Source organism: Sceloporus occidentalis, unplaced genomic scaffold (assembly GCF_023333645.1).
Source record: "Sceloporus occidentalis isolate IW3139 unplaced genomic scaffold, rSceOcc1.0.p SCAF_4, whole genome shotgun sequence".
Classification (NCBI taxonomy): Eukaryota; Metazoa; Chordata; class Lepidosauria; order Squamata; family Phrynosomatidae; genus Sceloporus; species Sceloporus occidentalis.
In genome coordinates this window covers 199732301-199749057 of record NW_028316984.1, presented here as the reverse complement: position 1 = coordinate 199749057, position 16757 = coordinate 199732301, and the positions used below count along the sequence as shown (strand labels likewise).

Genomic DNA, 16757 nt, shown 5'->3' with positions numbered 1-16757 from the left:
TATTTTATTGTAATTTTCTGCCTTTTGGGAACAGCCTGAAGTCCCAGTCTGGGAAAAAGGTGGCATATAAACAAAGTGATGGATGAATCAATGGATGGGAGATCTCATGTCTGGGCTCTGAGAAGGTACCAGGGTGCACCAGAGAACAAATTTGCTAGCTGCATCTCCATTTTGTTTGTGCCTGACACTGGTAAAGACAACAATGGATCTCACAACCCTGAAATCTGCCCACCCTGTGCCCTAAAGCAGTGTATTGCAAGCTAGCTGATATGGGGGACCATCAATTTTTCCTCCCAGTCTGGTCAGGGACTGGTACCATATTTGTGCCCATTAGCTACAATTTTGTTCTTTCTGTTTTTGGTGGTTCTTCAGGGACTGGCAGGCAACGGCTCAGGGACTGTACTTTGAGTACAACTGCCCTAGAACCCAAATCCTAGGGAATGAGGCAACAAAGAAAATGAGTCAAAATACTCATCACAACATACAGTTTACTTGCAGAACAAAAGCTACCAAATACAAATGTTAGAAAACAGAGGTACTAAGTATACTAGGAATGCACAAGATAGCCCCCATGGGCTGTTCAAAACTAGGACACATTCTCAGCTAAATCCGCCATCAAAAAAGTTGTTTTTAGACCAATGTGGCTGCAGATTCTCTCTCCCGCCCCCCGCCCAGTGCTCCCTGCCCTTGTGTGGCACAACTATAAAATGCTAAATACACACAAAGACCCCACATTAAGAAATGTCATAATAAATCTAACCTACTGCAATTATTTTACAATTGAACATAAATAAAAGAGACATTTAGGGAAAAGCAACAGGGGAAAAATTCATAAGGCTACAAACACACACACACACACTTGCATCACTTGCAGCTTTGCTCTGCATCCCCTCTTTTTAATTTTATTTTAATATTTTTGAAAAAAAAAAGACAAAAGGGGTTGTTTGTCAAGAGCAAATTGGACACTAAATCAACTCTTTTACACATTTCCCCCTCCCTCTCCAGGCAACTCTGCAGATGTCAAGATCTTTAGCCTCATGATGTGGATCAACATCATCAAATCCTCCAATGAAGGCAGACAATTCTTTTTTTTTCATCATGCACTTACTTCCCTGTAAACTTCCAGGCTGTTTGATTTTATTTTTAATTTGGTGGACTCTGGAAACACGTCCACAGTGCTGAAAAAATCTCTACATCAATGTTCAGGGTAGCCCAAATCGGAGTCAGGCTCCTGTGAGGTTTACAGAATGGCACAGAAGAACTTCTTCTCCCTAAATGGGTTTTCTGAAGCAGGGACAGGAGTCAATAAAGGGTCCTCCTTGGCATGAGCTTCACAGTAGGCCATTAAGTCTGCGGCTGCTTTGGACACCTGGAAGGAGGGATAGAAAAAGCTGGAAATGATCACAAGAAAACTGGTCCTCTGAACTGTAATCCAGTTGCTAAAAAGAGAGTCACACTGTGGTAAAGCTAACTTGAGGGTTAAGTTTTCAACACAGAAAGCTAAATCACCTTTTTGGTTAAGTTGGAGGTTAGGTTTTCAGCACAGAAAGTCAAGTCACCTTTAGGGTAAAGTTAATTTGGGGGTTAAGTTTTCAACCCAGAAAGATGAGTCACCTTTTTGGATAAAGTAAAGATGGGGGTTAAGTTTTCAGAACAGAAAGTTGAGTCACATTTTGGGTCAAGTTAAGTTGGGTGTTCAGTTTCCAGCACAGGAAGTTAAGTCACCTGTGGGATAAAGTTAAATTGAAGTTTAAAGTTTTAGCACAGAAAGTTGAGTCACCTGTTTGGGTAACGTTAAGTAGTGGAGGTTTAGGATTTAGCACAGAAAGCTAAATCATCTTTTGAGTAAAGTGTTAAATTTCCAGCACAGGAATTTAAGTCACATTTAGTTCAAACAATGGCTAGCTCTGGCATGGTATGGAATATAGTTCTTTTCCCTTTTGCTCCTGGAGGTTTGGCATGTGTGTGTGTGAGAGAGAATACAGTGGTACCTCGGGATACGAATTACCCAGCTTACGAAATTTTCAGGATACGAAAAAAATTAATTTAAAAAAACTGTTTCGGGTTAAGAAAGTTTTTTCGGGTTACGAAAAAACTTTTGGTGCTTTTCGGCGCTATTTTACACCAAATCGCGGCTTTTCCCCATTAGCGCCTATGGGGATTCGGCTTGCGATATCACCTTCTCCATCATACTACAGAGTGAATCTTTTCTTATATATTTATCTGCGATTCAAGATAGCTTACAAAAACATTTTAAAAGATCCAGATCACAGAATCATAGCGTTGGAATAAACCCCAAGGGCCATTCAGTCCAATGACATTCTGCCATGCAGGAAAACACCATCAAAGCACTCCCGACAGATGGCCATCCAGCCTCTGTTTAAAAACCTATATGATTTATCAATGACTCAGTGAATTAATGAGATTTTGCTACACAGTGACTGCACCAGTGACTGATTCAATAGGTCTATTATAGTACCAACTCAATTGAGGTCTTTGTCCCCAGGGGTTTACTCATTATGGAACTTCACATGAAGGAACCCTTCTTACAGTTTAGAATGACCTCTGAGGGTTAAAACTCAGACCATCATCCAAAAGCTACCGATGACATGAGTGAAGAATGATCTGGGGTTTACCTTTATTCTGTCAATGTTGGCCTCCATTTTGAGCTGTTCTACCAGTTTCCTGGCTTGTGCTATGCTGGTGGTGTTGTTGCTGGCCATTGGAGCCTTCTTTCTCTATGCGTTTGTTGCTTTTTCCTCCTCAAATGCTCTGCTGAAGACAAGAGAATAAATTAAGGCAATCCATCAGGGAACTAATAAACTGCCAGACATGTAAATCAATCTGCAGGGATGGGGAATCTAACACAGGAGACAGTGGTTACTAATCATGTAAAAAACAAAAGCAAAACCCTGCAGTTTGGTAGGTACAGTTTTATTGGTAGTGAGATCCCAGAACACACTTATTGCCGCTTCTTAAAAAATAAATTTTAGCTAGTCGGAAAAGGGATGCAAATATTTGTGTATTTCATTGTCACATGCAAGAAGGGAAAATATTTTTTCTCCCTGCTGAATGCGTCTTTATGCATTGTTTAATTTTTTTTTTCATTTGGGGACTTTATTATTCAGGATTTTTGCAGAAATTGTAATACAGTTTTTCTGCAAAATTAGGGGTTGCACACACTTTTTTTCCCTTCATCAGCAACAATTATAAATAGTGCCGGTCCTTTTGCTCTTGCAAATGGCAGAAAAATCTCCCAGTGGTTGACCATTTTTCAACAGGGAGTCTCAGTTGGTTCAGACACTTTTTTCCAAAACTAACCAAATCAATGAACAGTCTTTATATTCTTCATTTAGAACAAAGCTGCACCTTGAAATAAATTAGCTCTCTATGGAAGATCTTATCTTCCGCATACATAACGTCCCCTATGGGAAGCGGTTAAACATTTTTGCCTGAAGCCACACATCTGGATTCTGTTCAAGATTATGGAAGTTGAGTTGAGGATGTGGACTAGCTGAGTTCAGAAAGAGGAGGAGAGGAGGGGAGGAGTAGCAATAGCCCAGGGCTAAGGGATAGGTCCTTTTCACATAGAATGGGCAGTGGGATTTCCAGTTGTGCATTTAGAAGGAAACAAAGAGGTACATTTTTGTGAGGTACATCTATTTTCCATTTTTTAATGTTTTAAGGTTGCATTACTACCGAACATCACAGGTGAAAAGGTCCTGCAATGAAATCGGGCACTGGCACCTCACTGTTTATTAAGTTGAATACGTATTTTGTTGTACTTTTACTAAAATATATATTATGGCTTAAATTGTGATTGTGTTTGCAACATTCAATTACAGCTGGCCCCACAGAACCTAGAAAGAGGTATAGCATTGCTCAGGGATGTGCGTGCACAATCGGTTGCACATTTGTTGTCTGGGTTCAGATGGCAACACTGGCTCTGGCAACACAGTTAATATGTAACTCCTCACGTGGAGCTATTCAGTATGCAACCCCAGCGTAGGATCTCAGCCAGAGCTGATAAAGAGGAAATCAGATGGAAAAGAACGTTTAACACGAGATGTGATTCTACCATTACCGTGAACTCCCATGTCTGTTTATACTGCTTTCCTACTAAGCTATGGAAGATTATTTCTGAGGACTGACTCATCTACATAAAATAAAATCAGGCAGCTTCCTGAGGACTCACCCACCCACCAAAATCCACATCAGCAAAACTGGTGGTTATTAAAAAACAGTCATGTGCCACACCCCTAAATTTTGTCAATGCAGTAAAAAAGAAGAAATACTGCACAATTCTTTTAAAAAGAAGGCACACAAAGAGCATGCAGCTTAGAATCATAGCATCATAGAATCAAAGAGTTGGAGGAGACCCCAAGGGTTATCTAGTCTAACTCCTTGCCATGCAGGAACACAGAATCAAAGCACCCCGACAGATGGCCATCCAGCAGGGCTATCATATCACCTCTTAACACGCTCCAGTTTCTCAACATCCTTTTTGAATTGTTGTGCCCAGAAAAGGATGCAGTATTCCAGGCGAGGCTTGACCAAAGCAGAATAGAATGGTACTGTTATTTCTAGACACTACTGTATACTATTCATGGAGTCTAGAATCACATTGGTCCTTTTAGCTGCCACATCACACTGTTGACAAAGCTTGTATTAGTGAGGATGTACCCTTCTGATTCTGCAACAATTTCAGGGGAAACAGCCTTGAGGGGCATATAATGGGTTTGGGGATGCACATGTGGTCCAGCCCTGATGTGAATTTTTGTGGGAAGAAAAAATCTGAGAATACATTTGAGTATACAAAGAATAAAACTTGTATCTGTTCCTGGAGCATTGCTTGTTTGGGATTGGGTTGCCGGGGGGAAACTGGAGAGAGTACCTGAACCTTTAATGGTTGTGCAGAAGAGGGAATTTCAGCAGATGTTGCTTGTCACACAGCTAGGTAACAACCAGTGGCGTCACTCGGGTTGGCGTCACCCAGTGCGCTAATGCATGGTGTCACACCCCTTCATTGACCTCCTCCCACACCACACCATACGGAATCCTTAGCAGTTGTTGTACTAATGTTACTCATAAATTGTAATTCCTGTATATCACTGAATGTCATGGCAACAGTCGTGACATAAAACAACTAGCAAAATTAAAATTATACCTTTAAATTGCAATATCATACGCACAGCCTAAATGTATTTACATATGTCTTGTTTCATGTGGCTGAAGTGAAAATTTGGTAAGATGTAATGTTTCTAAAGGAAAAAAATTTAAAAAATTGAATAGCTAAATTAAACTTTTTAATTTTTTTAAATTAAGTTTTAAATTTCAATTAAAAACACCCCAGGGACCTCTCCTTTCTCTTTCTGCTGAGACTTGGCTCACTCACACCATCTCTTCAGCATTTTAAAGGAACATAGACAAAGGAGTTTATTACACGGGAGGAATTTCTCTTAATTTCGAATGAAAAGAAAGTGGGGTCAGCGAATTTACGTGAATTCGAATTGCATTCGAACTTACTTCCCGTTGCCCGAAAATAGCTTGCCATTGCCCGAAATTGCGTGTGGTAGTCTATCATGCAATAACGTTAAACCCCATGATTGCATTCAGACTGACCTCCCACTGCCTGAAATTGGGTGTGGTAGTCTATCACGCAATAACGTTAAACCCCATGATTGCATTCGGATTGCCATTGGATTTTACTTCCAATTTCCCTTGTCTGATAAACTCCAATCACAACTGATATTACTGACTTCACTTGGAAACTTCCCTACCAGCCTCTTCCCAATCTAATGTCCTCTAGAGACATAGGGCATGCTGGCTGTAGCTGATGGGCATTGTATTCCAATAAAACTCAAAGGCACTAGGTTGTCTGTTCTCTCTGCAAAGGGTCAGATGAGGAACCAAAGTTAGCTGCTCCCAGGGTTACTTTTGTAGCCCCTGGGGCCCCCAGCGAAGTCAAATCATTTGCCCCCAAATGCCCTGTAGGTGAGCATAGAGGGTCTTTTTGCCATTTGGGGGGGGAGGCCATTTTCGGTCCAGAAGAGGCCTTTTTTAAAAAAAACAAAAAACAAAAAGGACGTCTTTTATAGAAATAACACTTTACAGTCTTTTTAAAGACTATAAATAGTTTTATAATGCTTTTAAGATGTGGTTTCTACTGTTTTTATTGTCTGTTTTTAACAATTTATGTACACCGCTTTGATAGTTGGAAAAGCGGTTAATAAATGAACAATTATAATAATTATTATTATTGTTGTTGTATGCCTCCAAGTCATTTCTGACTTATGGCAAGCCTAAGGCGAACCTATCATAGGGTTCTCTTGGCAAGCTTTATTCAGAGGGGGTTTGCAGTTGCCATGTTCTGAGGCTGAGATAGTGTGACTTTCCCAATGTCACTCAGTGGATTTTTTTGCTCAAGTGAGGAACCGAACCCTGATCTCTAGAGTCTTAGTCCAAGACTCAAACCACTACACCAAGGTGGCTCTCTAATGCTATGATTAACTTTAACTGCCATGGTTGTATCCTATGGAATCCTAGGATTTGTAGTTTGGTGAGTTGTCTGGTTGAGAATTCCAAACACTTTCCCTTAAACAGCAAGTCCCAGGATTCCATAAATGTTTCCATGGCAGTTAAAGGGGCATCATAGTGCTGTAACTATGCAGTGTGAAAGAGCCCTCTGTAATATTGTAACTGGGTCACTTCATGATAACTGTTCTCTCTGGGTCATAGAATCATAGAATCATAGAGTTGGAAGAGACCGCACAGGCCATCCAGTCCAACCCCATTCTGCCATGCAGGAAATCCAATCAAAGCATCCTCAATAGATGGCCATCTAGCCTCTGCTTAAAGACCTCCAAGGAAGGAGACTCCACTACACTCTGAGGGAGTTTGTTCCACTGTCGAACAGCTCTTACAGTCAGGAAGTTCTTCCTAATGTTGAGGTGGAATCTCTTTTCCTGGAGCTCGCATCCATTGCTCCAGGTCCTGTTCTCTGGAGCATCAGAAAACAAGCTTGCTCCCTCCTCAATATGACATCCCTTCAAATATTTAAACAGGGCTATCATATCACCTCTTAACCTTCTCTTCTCCAGGCTAAACATCCCCAGCTCCCTGAGTCGTTCCTCATAGGGCAAGGTTTCCAGACCTTTCACCATTTTAGTCGCCCTCCTTTGGACACGCTCGTTTCTCAATGTCCTTTTTGAATTGTGGTGCCCAGAACTGGACACAATATTCCAGGTGGGGCCTGACCAGAGCAGAATACAGTGGCACTATTAATTCTCTTGATCTAGACACTATACTTTTATTGATGCAGCCTAAAATTGCATTGGCCTTTTTAGCTGCCGCATCGCACTGTTGACTCATGTTCAACTACATTTCCCAACCTGTCTGCTGCCCTAATGTTCAGGGAAACATTTTTTTGTTTTGTTTTTTGTTGGGTTCTTATAGGGTCTTAGACAGTAGAGAACGATCATATGTGCTTCAGTTTGTTTGGCACATGACTGTGGACCACTCACCTGTCGTCGACCTCAGATGCTCCTGTGTGATGTTGAGTGTGCAACAGAACCACACTGTTCACTTCAAGAGGAATTGGAACCCTGCAGGGTTAAAAAAAAGGAAAACATAAGACACACATTGTCCTAAGCCTTCAATAAATGCATGAATACTTAGAAAACACAAAAGAAACAAATAAACCTAGTCTTTCAATAGCACAAACAGAGAATTCAATTGAAGTCATTACATCTTTCCATGAGAATAATAGGGTTGCCATAAGTTTGAAATGACCTGGAGGCGCACACACAACAACAACAACAGAAGACAAACCACAATCTGGTACACTCTTCTGCAGGTAAGTTAGAAGAGCCAAATTCAGCCAACAGAACAATTTCTAGATTGTTGTTGTTAATTTTGTTGTGTGTCTTTAAATTTACTCTCATTTACGGCAACCCTCTCATAGGCCTGTTACAGACTGCCAAAATAAAGCTGCTTCGGGTCTCTTTGGAGGTATGCTATTTAAATGATGCATGGGTCCTAAGAGTCCGGAGGTCGCGCCAAAGCCACACTCCATTCCTAAGCACCGGAGTGCAGCTTTTGGTGCAGCTTCCAGATTCTTAGGATGCATGCATCTGTTAGATAGCATACCTCCAAAGAGACCCGAAGCAGCTTTATTTTGGCAGTCTGTAACAGGCCATAGTTTCTATGAATTGTGAAAGCAGAACAGTGAAGAAAGTTGATAGTAAAGAATTAAATTGTTTGAACATAAACTCATTTTAAATGTGCTAGATGAGAATTCTACACATACCCTGAACCACCAAAATGACAAATAAATGGGTCCTAGAAGCAAGATGGCTAAACCGTTCTATTTCTGACATACCATGAGAAGACAGGAATTGTTAGAAAGAACAATAATGCTTGCTAAGTGTAAGTCAGAAGGAAAAGAGGGAAATCACATTATAGCTGTGTAGACTCAGTCAAGGAAGCCATGGCCCTGATTTTGCAATACCTGAGAAGGGCTGTTGATAACAGGACACCATAAGTTAAAGCTGACTTGATGGTTATTAACAACTACTTGTAGAGTTATCTTGGCATGATTTCCTCAAGGGAAGTCTGCCATAGCCTTTCTTCCTCTGAGGCTGAGAGGATGTGACTTGCCCAAGTCACCTAGTGGGTTTTCATAGCTGAGTGGGAGTTTGAACCCTGGTCTCCCAGAGTCCTAGTCCAACATTCAAACTGCCACACCACGAGGCTATATAGTTAAAAAACAACCTCTAACACATAGTTGCTTTGAGATCCTAAATGAAATGGTGGTTCTTTCAAACAGGACACTCAGAATCATAGAGTTGGAAGAGACCCCAAGAGACATCCAGTCCAACTCCATTCTGCCATGGAGGAATAAACAATCAAAGCATTCCTGACAGATGGCCATCCAGCCTCTGTTTAAAGGCCCCAAAGAAGGAGACTCCACCACACTCCAAGGCAGCATATTCCACTGTCAAATAGCTCTGTCAGGAAGTGCTTCCTAATGTTGAGGTGGAATCTCTTTTCCTGTCGTGTGAATCCACTGCTCCATGACCCAGTCTTTGGAGACGCACAAAACAAGCTTGCTCCAGCCTTAATATGACATCCCTTCAAATATTTAAATATGGCCATCTTGTCATCCTTCTCTTCTCCAGGCTAAACATACCCACATAATGCATGGTTTCCAGACCCTTCACCATTTTAGTTGCCCTCCTCTGGACACGCTCCGGTTTGTCAACATCCCTTTTTAACTGTGGTGCCCAGAACTGGCCATAGAATTCCAGGTGAGGCCTGACCAAAGCAGAATAGAGTGACACCATTTCTTCCCTTGATCTAGACTATACTTCTATTGATGTGCTACACTTTGTTGAGTTTAGGCTCCAATCATCTCTGACCACGGAAGCCAGTGATTTGGGAAGTTGAAGTTCACGAACATCTCCATCCTCAGAGTTGAGAAGAATGGATGGAGCACTGATGCTGCAGTCTATTTTCAAAGGGTAAGGAACCAATGAGTGGCTTGCTAGCAGTCACCTGACCATATCTCGTTGTGCCTTTCCAACATGCAGCAGAAGTGATAGGGAACCCACTTCTGAAAACAAGACTCAGGTTCTAAGATTTTGGAGATTATCATACAGGGTTATAAATGGAAGAAAAACTGAAGGCTGTTGTTATCATATTGCAATCGCAGTAAGAGTTTTACACAACGTCAAGCTCATCCAGTACTTCTTACATTAACGATACACAAATATACAGCAATGAGATCAGTTATGGTATGTGGAACATAAGTGCGCTCCTCTTTCATTTTTGTTCCAATGTTATATTGTAATTGAGAAAATGTGCGGAAATATAGATCGTTATAACACTTCCGACAGTGCAATTGGTGTGGAATTGGCCCTAGTGTGATAATCTCCAAAGCAGCTGCCATGGGACATGCAGCTTGAGAGCCACAGGGAGAGGTTGCAAATGTTACTTGTTTGGGGGATTCTGGGAATTGTAGTCAAAGCAAATAACAGCAGAGTGTGAATTTCTGCATGGCAGGGAGTTAGACTGGATGGCCCTTGGGGGTCTCGTCCAACTCTATGATTCTGTGATTGTAAGATTGACTGCAGTGGATCAGTGCTTAAACCCTCTGGGGACAGACAGTGTGAGACATCAAACTGTTGCCTTCAAAATGTTTTCTAGTAACAGCAAATTTACTGAGAATGTGTCTTTTAAAAATCTGCTATATAAGGTGAATAACATTCTTCCTATCTCCCAAAATAGCACACACTTACGTTGTCAAACTAGAATTGTTTCAGTTCTCCCACACTGGAAGTTTTAGTGGCAAATCGAAATCCTGCCTCTGTGAAACTAATCCAAGTCTCCTGAATTAAATGTTGTTATTTTTTTAAAAAAGGCATGATTTAAGGAATTTATATCCCACTTTCTTCTTGTAGAAAAAGGGAGTGTTCAATGCAGGTCAGACAATGTAAAATCTGAAACCTGAGCACCAAATTCTACTAACACATGGTGAAAGCAGAAAGTCAGAAATGCAAAGAGCTAAAATGAACCTTGGACTACTAACTAATATTGCAATAGAGAAGAGAGTAAAACGAGATACAATTTTTGCTTCCCCCATATTTGTGGGTCTTTTAAAACCATTCTTGGTCTGCGAGGCATGACCACATACCCAGCTCCCAGTCTGCAGCTTTGTTAATGGAGGTGTCAGTGTATCTCAGTTTTAGAGCCAACAGTTCATCCTTTACAACAGCCTTGTGAGAGTATAGGGCAGGATGAGAGTGTGAATGTGACTATCTCAGATTCGCCCAGTGAGTTTCATGACTGAGCAAAAGGTAGAACCTGGACTTTCCAACAACAATGACAAAAAATGTCCCAGATCAACACCCTTAACCACCACACTGCACTGCCTTGCCAACATGCACTCCTCAGTCTAAGATCAAAGGCCTCCGAAAGCAACAAATGCGGCATTAAACCCACTTCTGCTACACAATTGGCTGCCTTTCAGATGTGTGGGTACTAGAGATCCTCTCATCTCCAACCAACAGGTTAAGGAGTTACTACAGTACCTGGTTTTTTTGTGTGCCTTCAAGTCATTTCCGACTTACAGTGTCCCTATCATAGGGGTTTCTTAGCAAGTTTCTTCAGAGGAGTTTTGCCTTTGCCACTGGCATCCTCTGAGGCTGAGAGAGTGTGACTTGCCCAGGGTCACCCAGTGCGTTTACACAGCTGAGCTGGGATTTGAACCCTAGTCTCCTGAGTCATTGTCCAACCCTCAAACCACTACATCACACTGGCTCACAGTACTTAGGAGTTACTCAGACAAGGGAAATTGGAAGTATAATCCAATGGCAATCCGAACGCAATCATGGGGTTTAACGTTATTGCGTGATAGACTACCACACACAATTTCGAGCAATAGCAAGCTATTTTTGGGCAATGGGAAGTCAGTTCGAACGCAATTTGAATTCACGTAAATTCGCTGAACTAGCGAATTCATGTGAATGCGTTCTGGCCCCACTTTCTTTTCATTCGAAATTAAGAGAAATTCCTCCCGTGTGATAAACTCCTGTGAGAAAGCTAATTTTGAGCACAATATAACAAATAAAGCAAACTTTCATTTGGGGATATCTCCTTCCAGCTACAAAGTTCACATATAGAGAGACGGGTAGAAGGATGCACAATAGCAATGGCAAGTACATTTCTATAGCACTTATCACTGCACTTAAGCATTCCCTAAGTGGTTTACAATGTATAAGATAATTGCTTCCAACAAGCTGGGTACTCATTTTAGCAACCTAAAGAAGGATGCCAGGTTGAGTTGACCCTGAGGCCCTGGCTGGAATTTGAACTCACAACCTTATGGTTTGTGGGTGAGTGGCTGCAGTACAGGCATTTAACCAGGGCTCTTGCACACAACGTACTACTAACACAGATGGAAGGAAGAGGCTTTTGCAGATCCTTTTTTATAGACCCTTTTGCAGTCTACAAAGAACTTCTGCATTCTCATATTCAATTACTAGATTTTCAAGGGAGGATGCTTACATCACTTGGCCCTACAAATACATTTCAGTTCTCTTTCCTGAAGAAAACTTAAGTACAACCTGTGTTTTGCCCATGCTCTTTTTATTGTTGCCACCTGGTAAATTTGAACATACCTTCCAAAATTTCACAGATGAAAACTGGGCCGAATGACCAAGCAATATCAGAGTGTGGTCAAGATGACAAAAGTTATTCATGAAGAAGAACATGCACGTCAAGAAAGGCTGCAGCAGTTTGCTTTTGACAGAGCCTGCAGGGAAGGGTAAGATTCTGCTCCTCCTTCTCTCCCCCTCCTGCTGAATTAATGGAATACAACCTACTTTTGCACTCTGAACTAAATCTGCAGCAACTGAACTACGCTGAGGGCAAAGGGGGAAAGTGGGAGGAGGAGAGAAAAAATGGGACATTTTAAAAGCGGCTGAAAAAGTGGGAAGGCAACATATTAATTGAGACTATTCCTGTCAAATCGGAACAACTGGAAGGTTTTCTGCTGTTCCAGTGACTGGAACACAAACCAATGGTTTTAAATTATGAGAGTAGTAGTACTCATCATCATCATCATCATCATCATCATCATTCCACCATCCTCCTGATATAGGGACTCAAGGCGGCTAACAAAATTTAAAACAGTGCAAGTTAAAAAAATAACAAAACATTAAAAATATGAAGTTTAAAAAACAATTAAAAATTAAAACATTACACATTAAAATTTAACAACTCTTTATTCTGCAAACCAAAAGTAAAAATAACCCCCAAGTATGTACAGCAAGCCCTTGGTATCTGCCTGCTGGGGTTTGGTTCCAGGACCCCCTGTGGATACCAAAATCAGTGGATGTTCAAGTCCAAATACAGCAGTGGTTCCCAACCTTTCTAATGCTGCGACCCTTTAATACAGTTCCTCATGTTGTGGTGACCCAAACCCATGAAATTATTTTCGTTGCTACTTCATAACTGCAATTAAATAGGTGTTTTCCAATGGTCTTAGGTGACCCCCATGAAAGGGTCATGCGACCCCCAAAGGGGTCCCGACCCACAGTGATGTACTGAAATGGTGAATCTTATATAAAATGGTAAAATCAAGGTTTGTTTTTTGGAATTTACATATTTTAGGGAATATTTTCAAGCCATGAATGGTTGAAACCATGGATACGGAGGGCTGGCTGTACATATGCTTGCAATGCCAACTCCATTGTGTTTTTATAGTATAGTTGGTCCTCCACATTTGCGGCTTTGACTTGTGTGGCTTTGATTATTTGCGGTTTTGATTAATATGTTCTCTCCAGGAATCTCTAAGTCCTCGAGCGCAACTCTGCCAGACATTGACCATAGAGTTGTGCTGGAGAACCTAGAGGTTTCCACAGAAAGCACTTCTCTAAGCTTTTGTAGGTCCTCCAGCATGATTCTATGATCAGCTTTTGGCAAATGTTGAGATTCCTAGAGAGGTGTTCTCTTGGGTAAAAAGAATAGTGGTTTTTTATTTGCAGTTTTTCCACGTTCACGGGGGTTCTTCACCCCTAACCCAAACAAATATGGAGGGACCACTGTAGTTTTTCCCCCTAAGCTTTGATAACAGTTTGGGGTATGTTTTTTCTTCTTTTTAATGCAGGTATTTTCTGGTGGTGGGCAGGATAATAAAATTGCTAGGATACTGAAGTGTGGAAATGGATTTGCAGCTCAGTATTGACTTCCTCCTTTAAAAAGAAATCGTTACTTTCAATCTGAATGCTAGGATTGTATACAATGAAGAATCCTCTGGAAACCACCAAACCATATGAGGAGCAGCTTTGAGAGCTGGGTATGTTTAGCCTGGAGAAGAGAAGGTTAAGAGGTGATATGATAGCCCTGTTTAAATACTTGAAGGGGCATCATACTGAGGAGGGAGCAAGTTTGTTTTCTGCTGCTCCAGAGATTAGGAGATGGAGCAATGGATGCAAACTATAAGGAAAGAGATTCCATCTAAGCAGTAGGAAAATCTTCATGGCAGTAAGACCTATTCACGCTCCCTCAGAGAGTGATGGAGTGTTCTTCTTTGGAGATTTTTAAACAATGGCTGGATGGCCATTCTGTCAAGAGTGTTTGGATTGTGTCTTCCTGCATGGCAAAATAGGGTTGTACTGGATGGCCCTTGAAGTCTCTTCCTCGAGGCCTCTTCCAGCTTCTATGATTCTAAGGTCCTATCCTGTGTTCTCACCAGACATACCTGTGAGAATGGTGGACAGAGAACTAAAGCGCGTTACAGACTGCCTGAAAGCAGTGGTCTGCCGGTGCTGCTGGTTGCCGCGTCCGGCAGTTCCCAGACGCGCAGTTCCCAGACGCAGCAAAAAGAACCCCGAAAATGGCGCTTCTTTTTGCGCCCTGGAAGTGGCACCGCAAGGCGCTAATTGTGCACTCGCGGTGTCACTTCCGGGACGCGACTTGCAGACACTATGCGTCTGCTACGTCAAGGTGGTGGTGCCCAAGGTGGGTGCTGCCATTTTGTACGTACCCAATACGTACTAGGGTTAGGGGCGCCAGGAAGTGACGCCCCTTCCTAACCCTAGTATGTCCTTTGGACATACTATAGGCGCGTCTGTAACGTGCCTTAGTTTCTGCAGAACATCTTGAAACACAGGTGGGCTCATGTCTGGAATTTCTAGCCTCCTTTTCTGGAAAAGGACTTTCTTCCCTATCTTTTGCCTCCATCAGGGAAGAATGAGAAGCCATGGCAATCCTTCCACCCAGAGTGCAATGGCAGCAGTGGCAGCGGCTTTAGTTGTTTCCACCTGGTATGCAGGGCCATGTCCTGCTCATACAAAGACACTGTTTAGCTGTATGGAGATGATAGGAGTTGTGATCCAACCTGTTGTGTGCAGCTAGCTGGGGCAGGCTATCTTAGCTCAGCTCTGAAATAACTTCCCAAGAGTGACACATTTCATTCATCCCCTTTTGAGGAAGGACAGAAAAATGTTGATTTCTGGAACGAAAATCTCAGATTCCTGTAACAGAGGAGTTGATTCACAGGGAGTCTTTCTTTCTTTCTATTCGGTCTCCCTTTCTTTCTTTCCAAAGCAATATCATATTTTGAGGGGTGGGGTGGGGAGGTTTGATTTATGATGTGCAGTTGAAATTTTGCAAAGCCACAGAGCCCGGGTGCTGGAGGGAGGCCAGCAAAAATGAGTGGTAATGAGCCTGTTTCCATGGAGATGGTTTCATTAGCATGCTGGCGTACCATGCCGTGATGCTGCGCTTGACATCAGCAGTGAGGGCAGTGGGCAAAAAGCTGCCATGTGCAGGGAAAAAAGACCCTTCTTCTTTCTTCTCTTCTCTCCTGCCTTTCTCTGCACCAATGAGAAAGGGATTATAATGGCTGATCCTGCACTCTAAGTTCTTTTGAACCCTAGGGCATTGAACTCCCCCCCTCCAGTTCAAGAGATGTTGGATCATTTTGACAGCATGATGCTTTGAGCCCTGAGAGTAAATAGAGAAAGGAAGGAAAGGCCAAGAAAGAGAGGCAATGCAGAAATAAGCAAAGGGCCACTCCTTTATTGCTTGCCATGATCAGCCAGGTTGTCATCAGAAAATTCTAAGTGTATGCCAAGACGGATGCCAGCATCATTATCACCACCACCATTTACTACTCCTGGATTATATCTTTGTATGTGGTACCACATCATCCAAAATGCACCAAACAGTGATACCTTTATTGGACAAACCAAAATGCACATTAAACATGTTGCAAGCTTTCAATGCTCCACTGGCTTCTATATCATTCAAGATGTCAAAAACTATACAGGAGATTTTAAATTAAAAATGGAAGGTGTTGGTTATAGGCCTGCATTTTGTTGTTCTTGTTCTCTGTTCAGATGGTATGGAGGGGTTATTCATGCAGGCTGACCCCCCCCCCTCCTTCTGGCCTTGTGGGTGCTGGGAGATTCAGGCCAGGAAATAAACTTAAAATCCCACTTGCAAATTCTATTTGGACTAAGTGGGCTTAGTCTGTGGGAAAAAGAACTGAGCAGTTTCACAATGTCCATATTCAACAAGGGGCTGCTGTTACATTGGACATTATCAGACAAGGGAAATTGGAAGTATAATCCAATGGCAATCTGAATGCAATCATGGGGTTTAACGTTATTGCGTAATAGACTATCACACGCAAATTCAGGCAATGGCATGCTATTTTCGGGCAATGGGAAGCCAGTTCAAATGCAATTCAAATTCACATAAATTCTCTGAACTAGCGAATTCACGTGAATGCGTTCTGGCCCCACTTTCTTTTCATTCGAAATTAAGAGAAATTCCTCATGTATGATAAAGTCCATTTTCTCATAGGACAGCTTGCAAAGTGACCATTGCACTTTGGGACAAAAGCACAATAGAAACAACATGCCTCAGACACTTTTGCTGGTACAAGGAGCCCTGGTGGTGCAGTGCTTAAACACAAGGTTGTGAGTTCGATCCTGAGAGGCTCCCAGAGTGACTTAGCATTCCATCCTTTCATGTGTCAGTAAAATGAGTCCGCAGTTTGTTGGGGGCAACTGGCTTACATGTTGTAAACCACTTAGAGACTGGTTAGTTCAATATGAAGTGGTATAGAAATGTAAATGCTATTGTTATTGCTATTTTGCTGGTGTCTTGTCATGTATCCCTGCAATTCACTAATAGGGTTCCTTAGTTCCCCTACAGTCAAAGACTCAAGGTGGCTTTGTTGTTCC

General features: G+C 42.0%; 1 protein-coding gene across 2 annotated transcripts in view; it reads right to left on the bottom strand.

The window, feature by feature from the left end:
- Positions 1–476: 476 nt before the first annotated feature.
- The window catches only part of LOC149315280 (guanine nucleotide-binding protein G(I)/G(S)/G(O) subunit gamma-2-like), a 55751-nt gene continuing 39470 nt past the window's right edge, over positions 477–16757 (bottom strand). Inside the window, exons 2-4 of one of the 2 annotated variants that reach the window (XM_089523640.1) lie at positions 7524–7604; positions 2637–2775; positions 477–1369 (exon numbers count right to left, since the gene is read on the bottom strand). In XM_089523640.1, the coding sequence (XP_089379766.1) occupies positions 1241–1369; positions 2637–2723 (216 nt within the window). In that variant the 5' untranslated portion in view covers positions 2724–2775; positions 7524–7604 and the 3' untranslated portion in view covers positions 477–1240. The remainder of the gene's footprint in view (positions 1370–2636; positions 2776–7523; positions 7605–16757) is intronic. The other variant, XM_089523639.1, reaches the window with a different exon arrangement.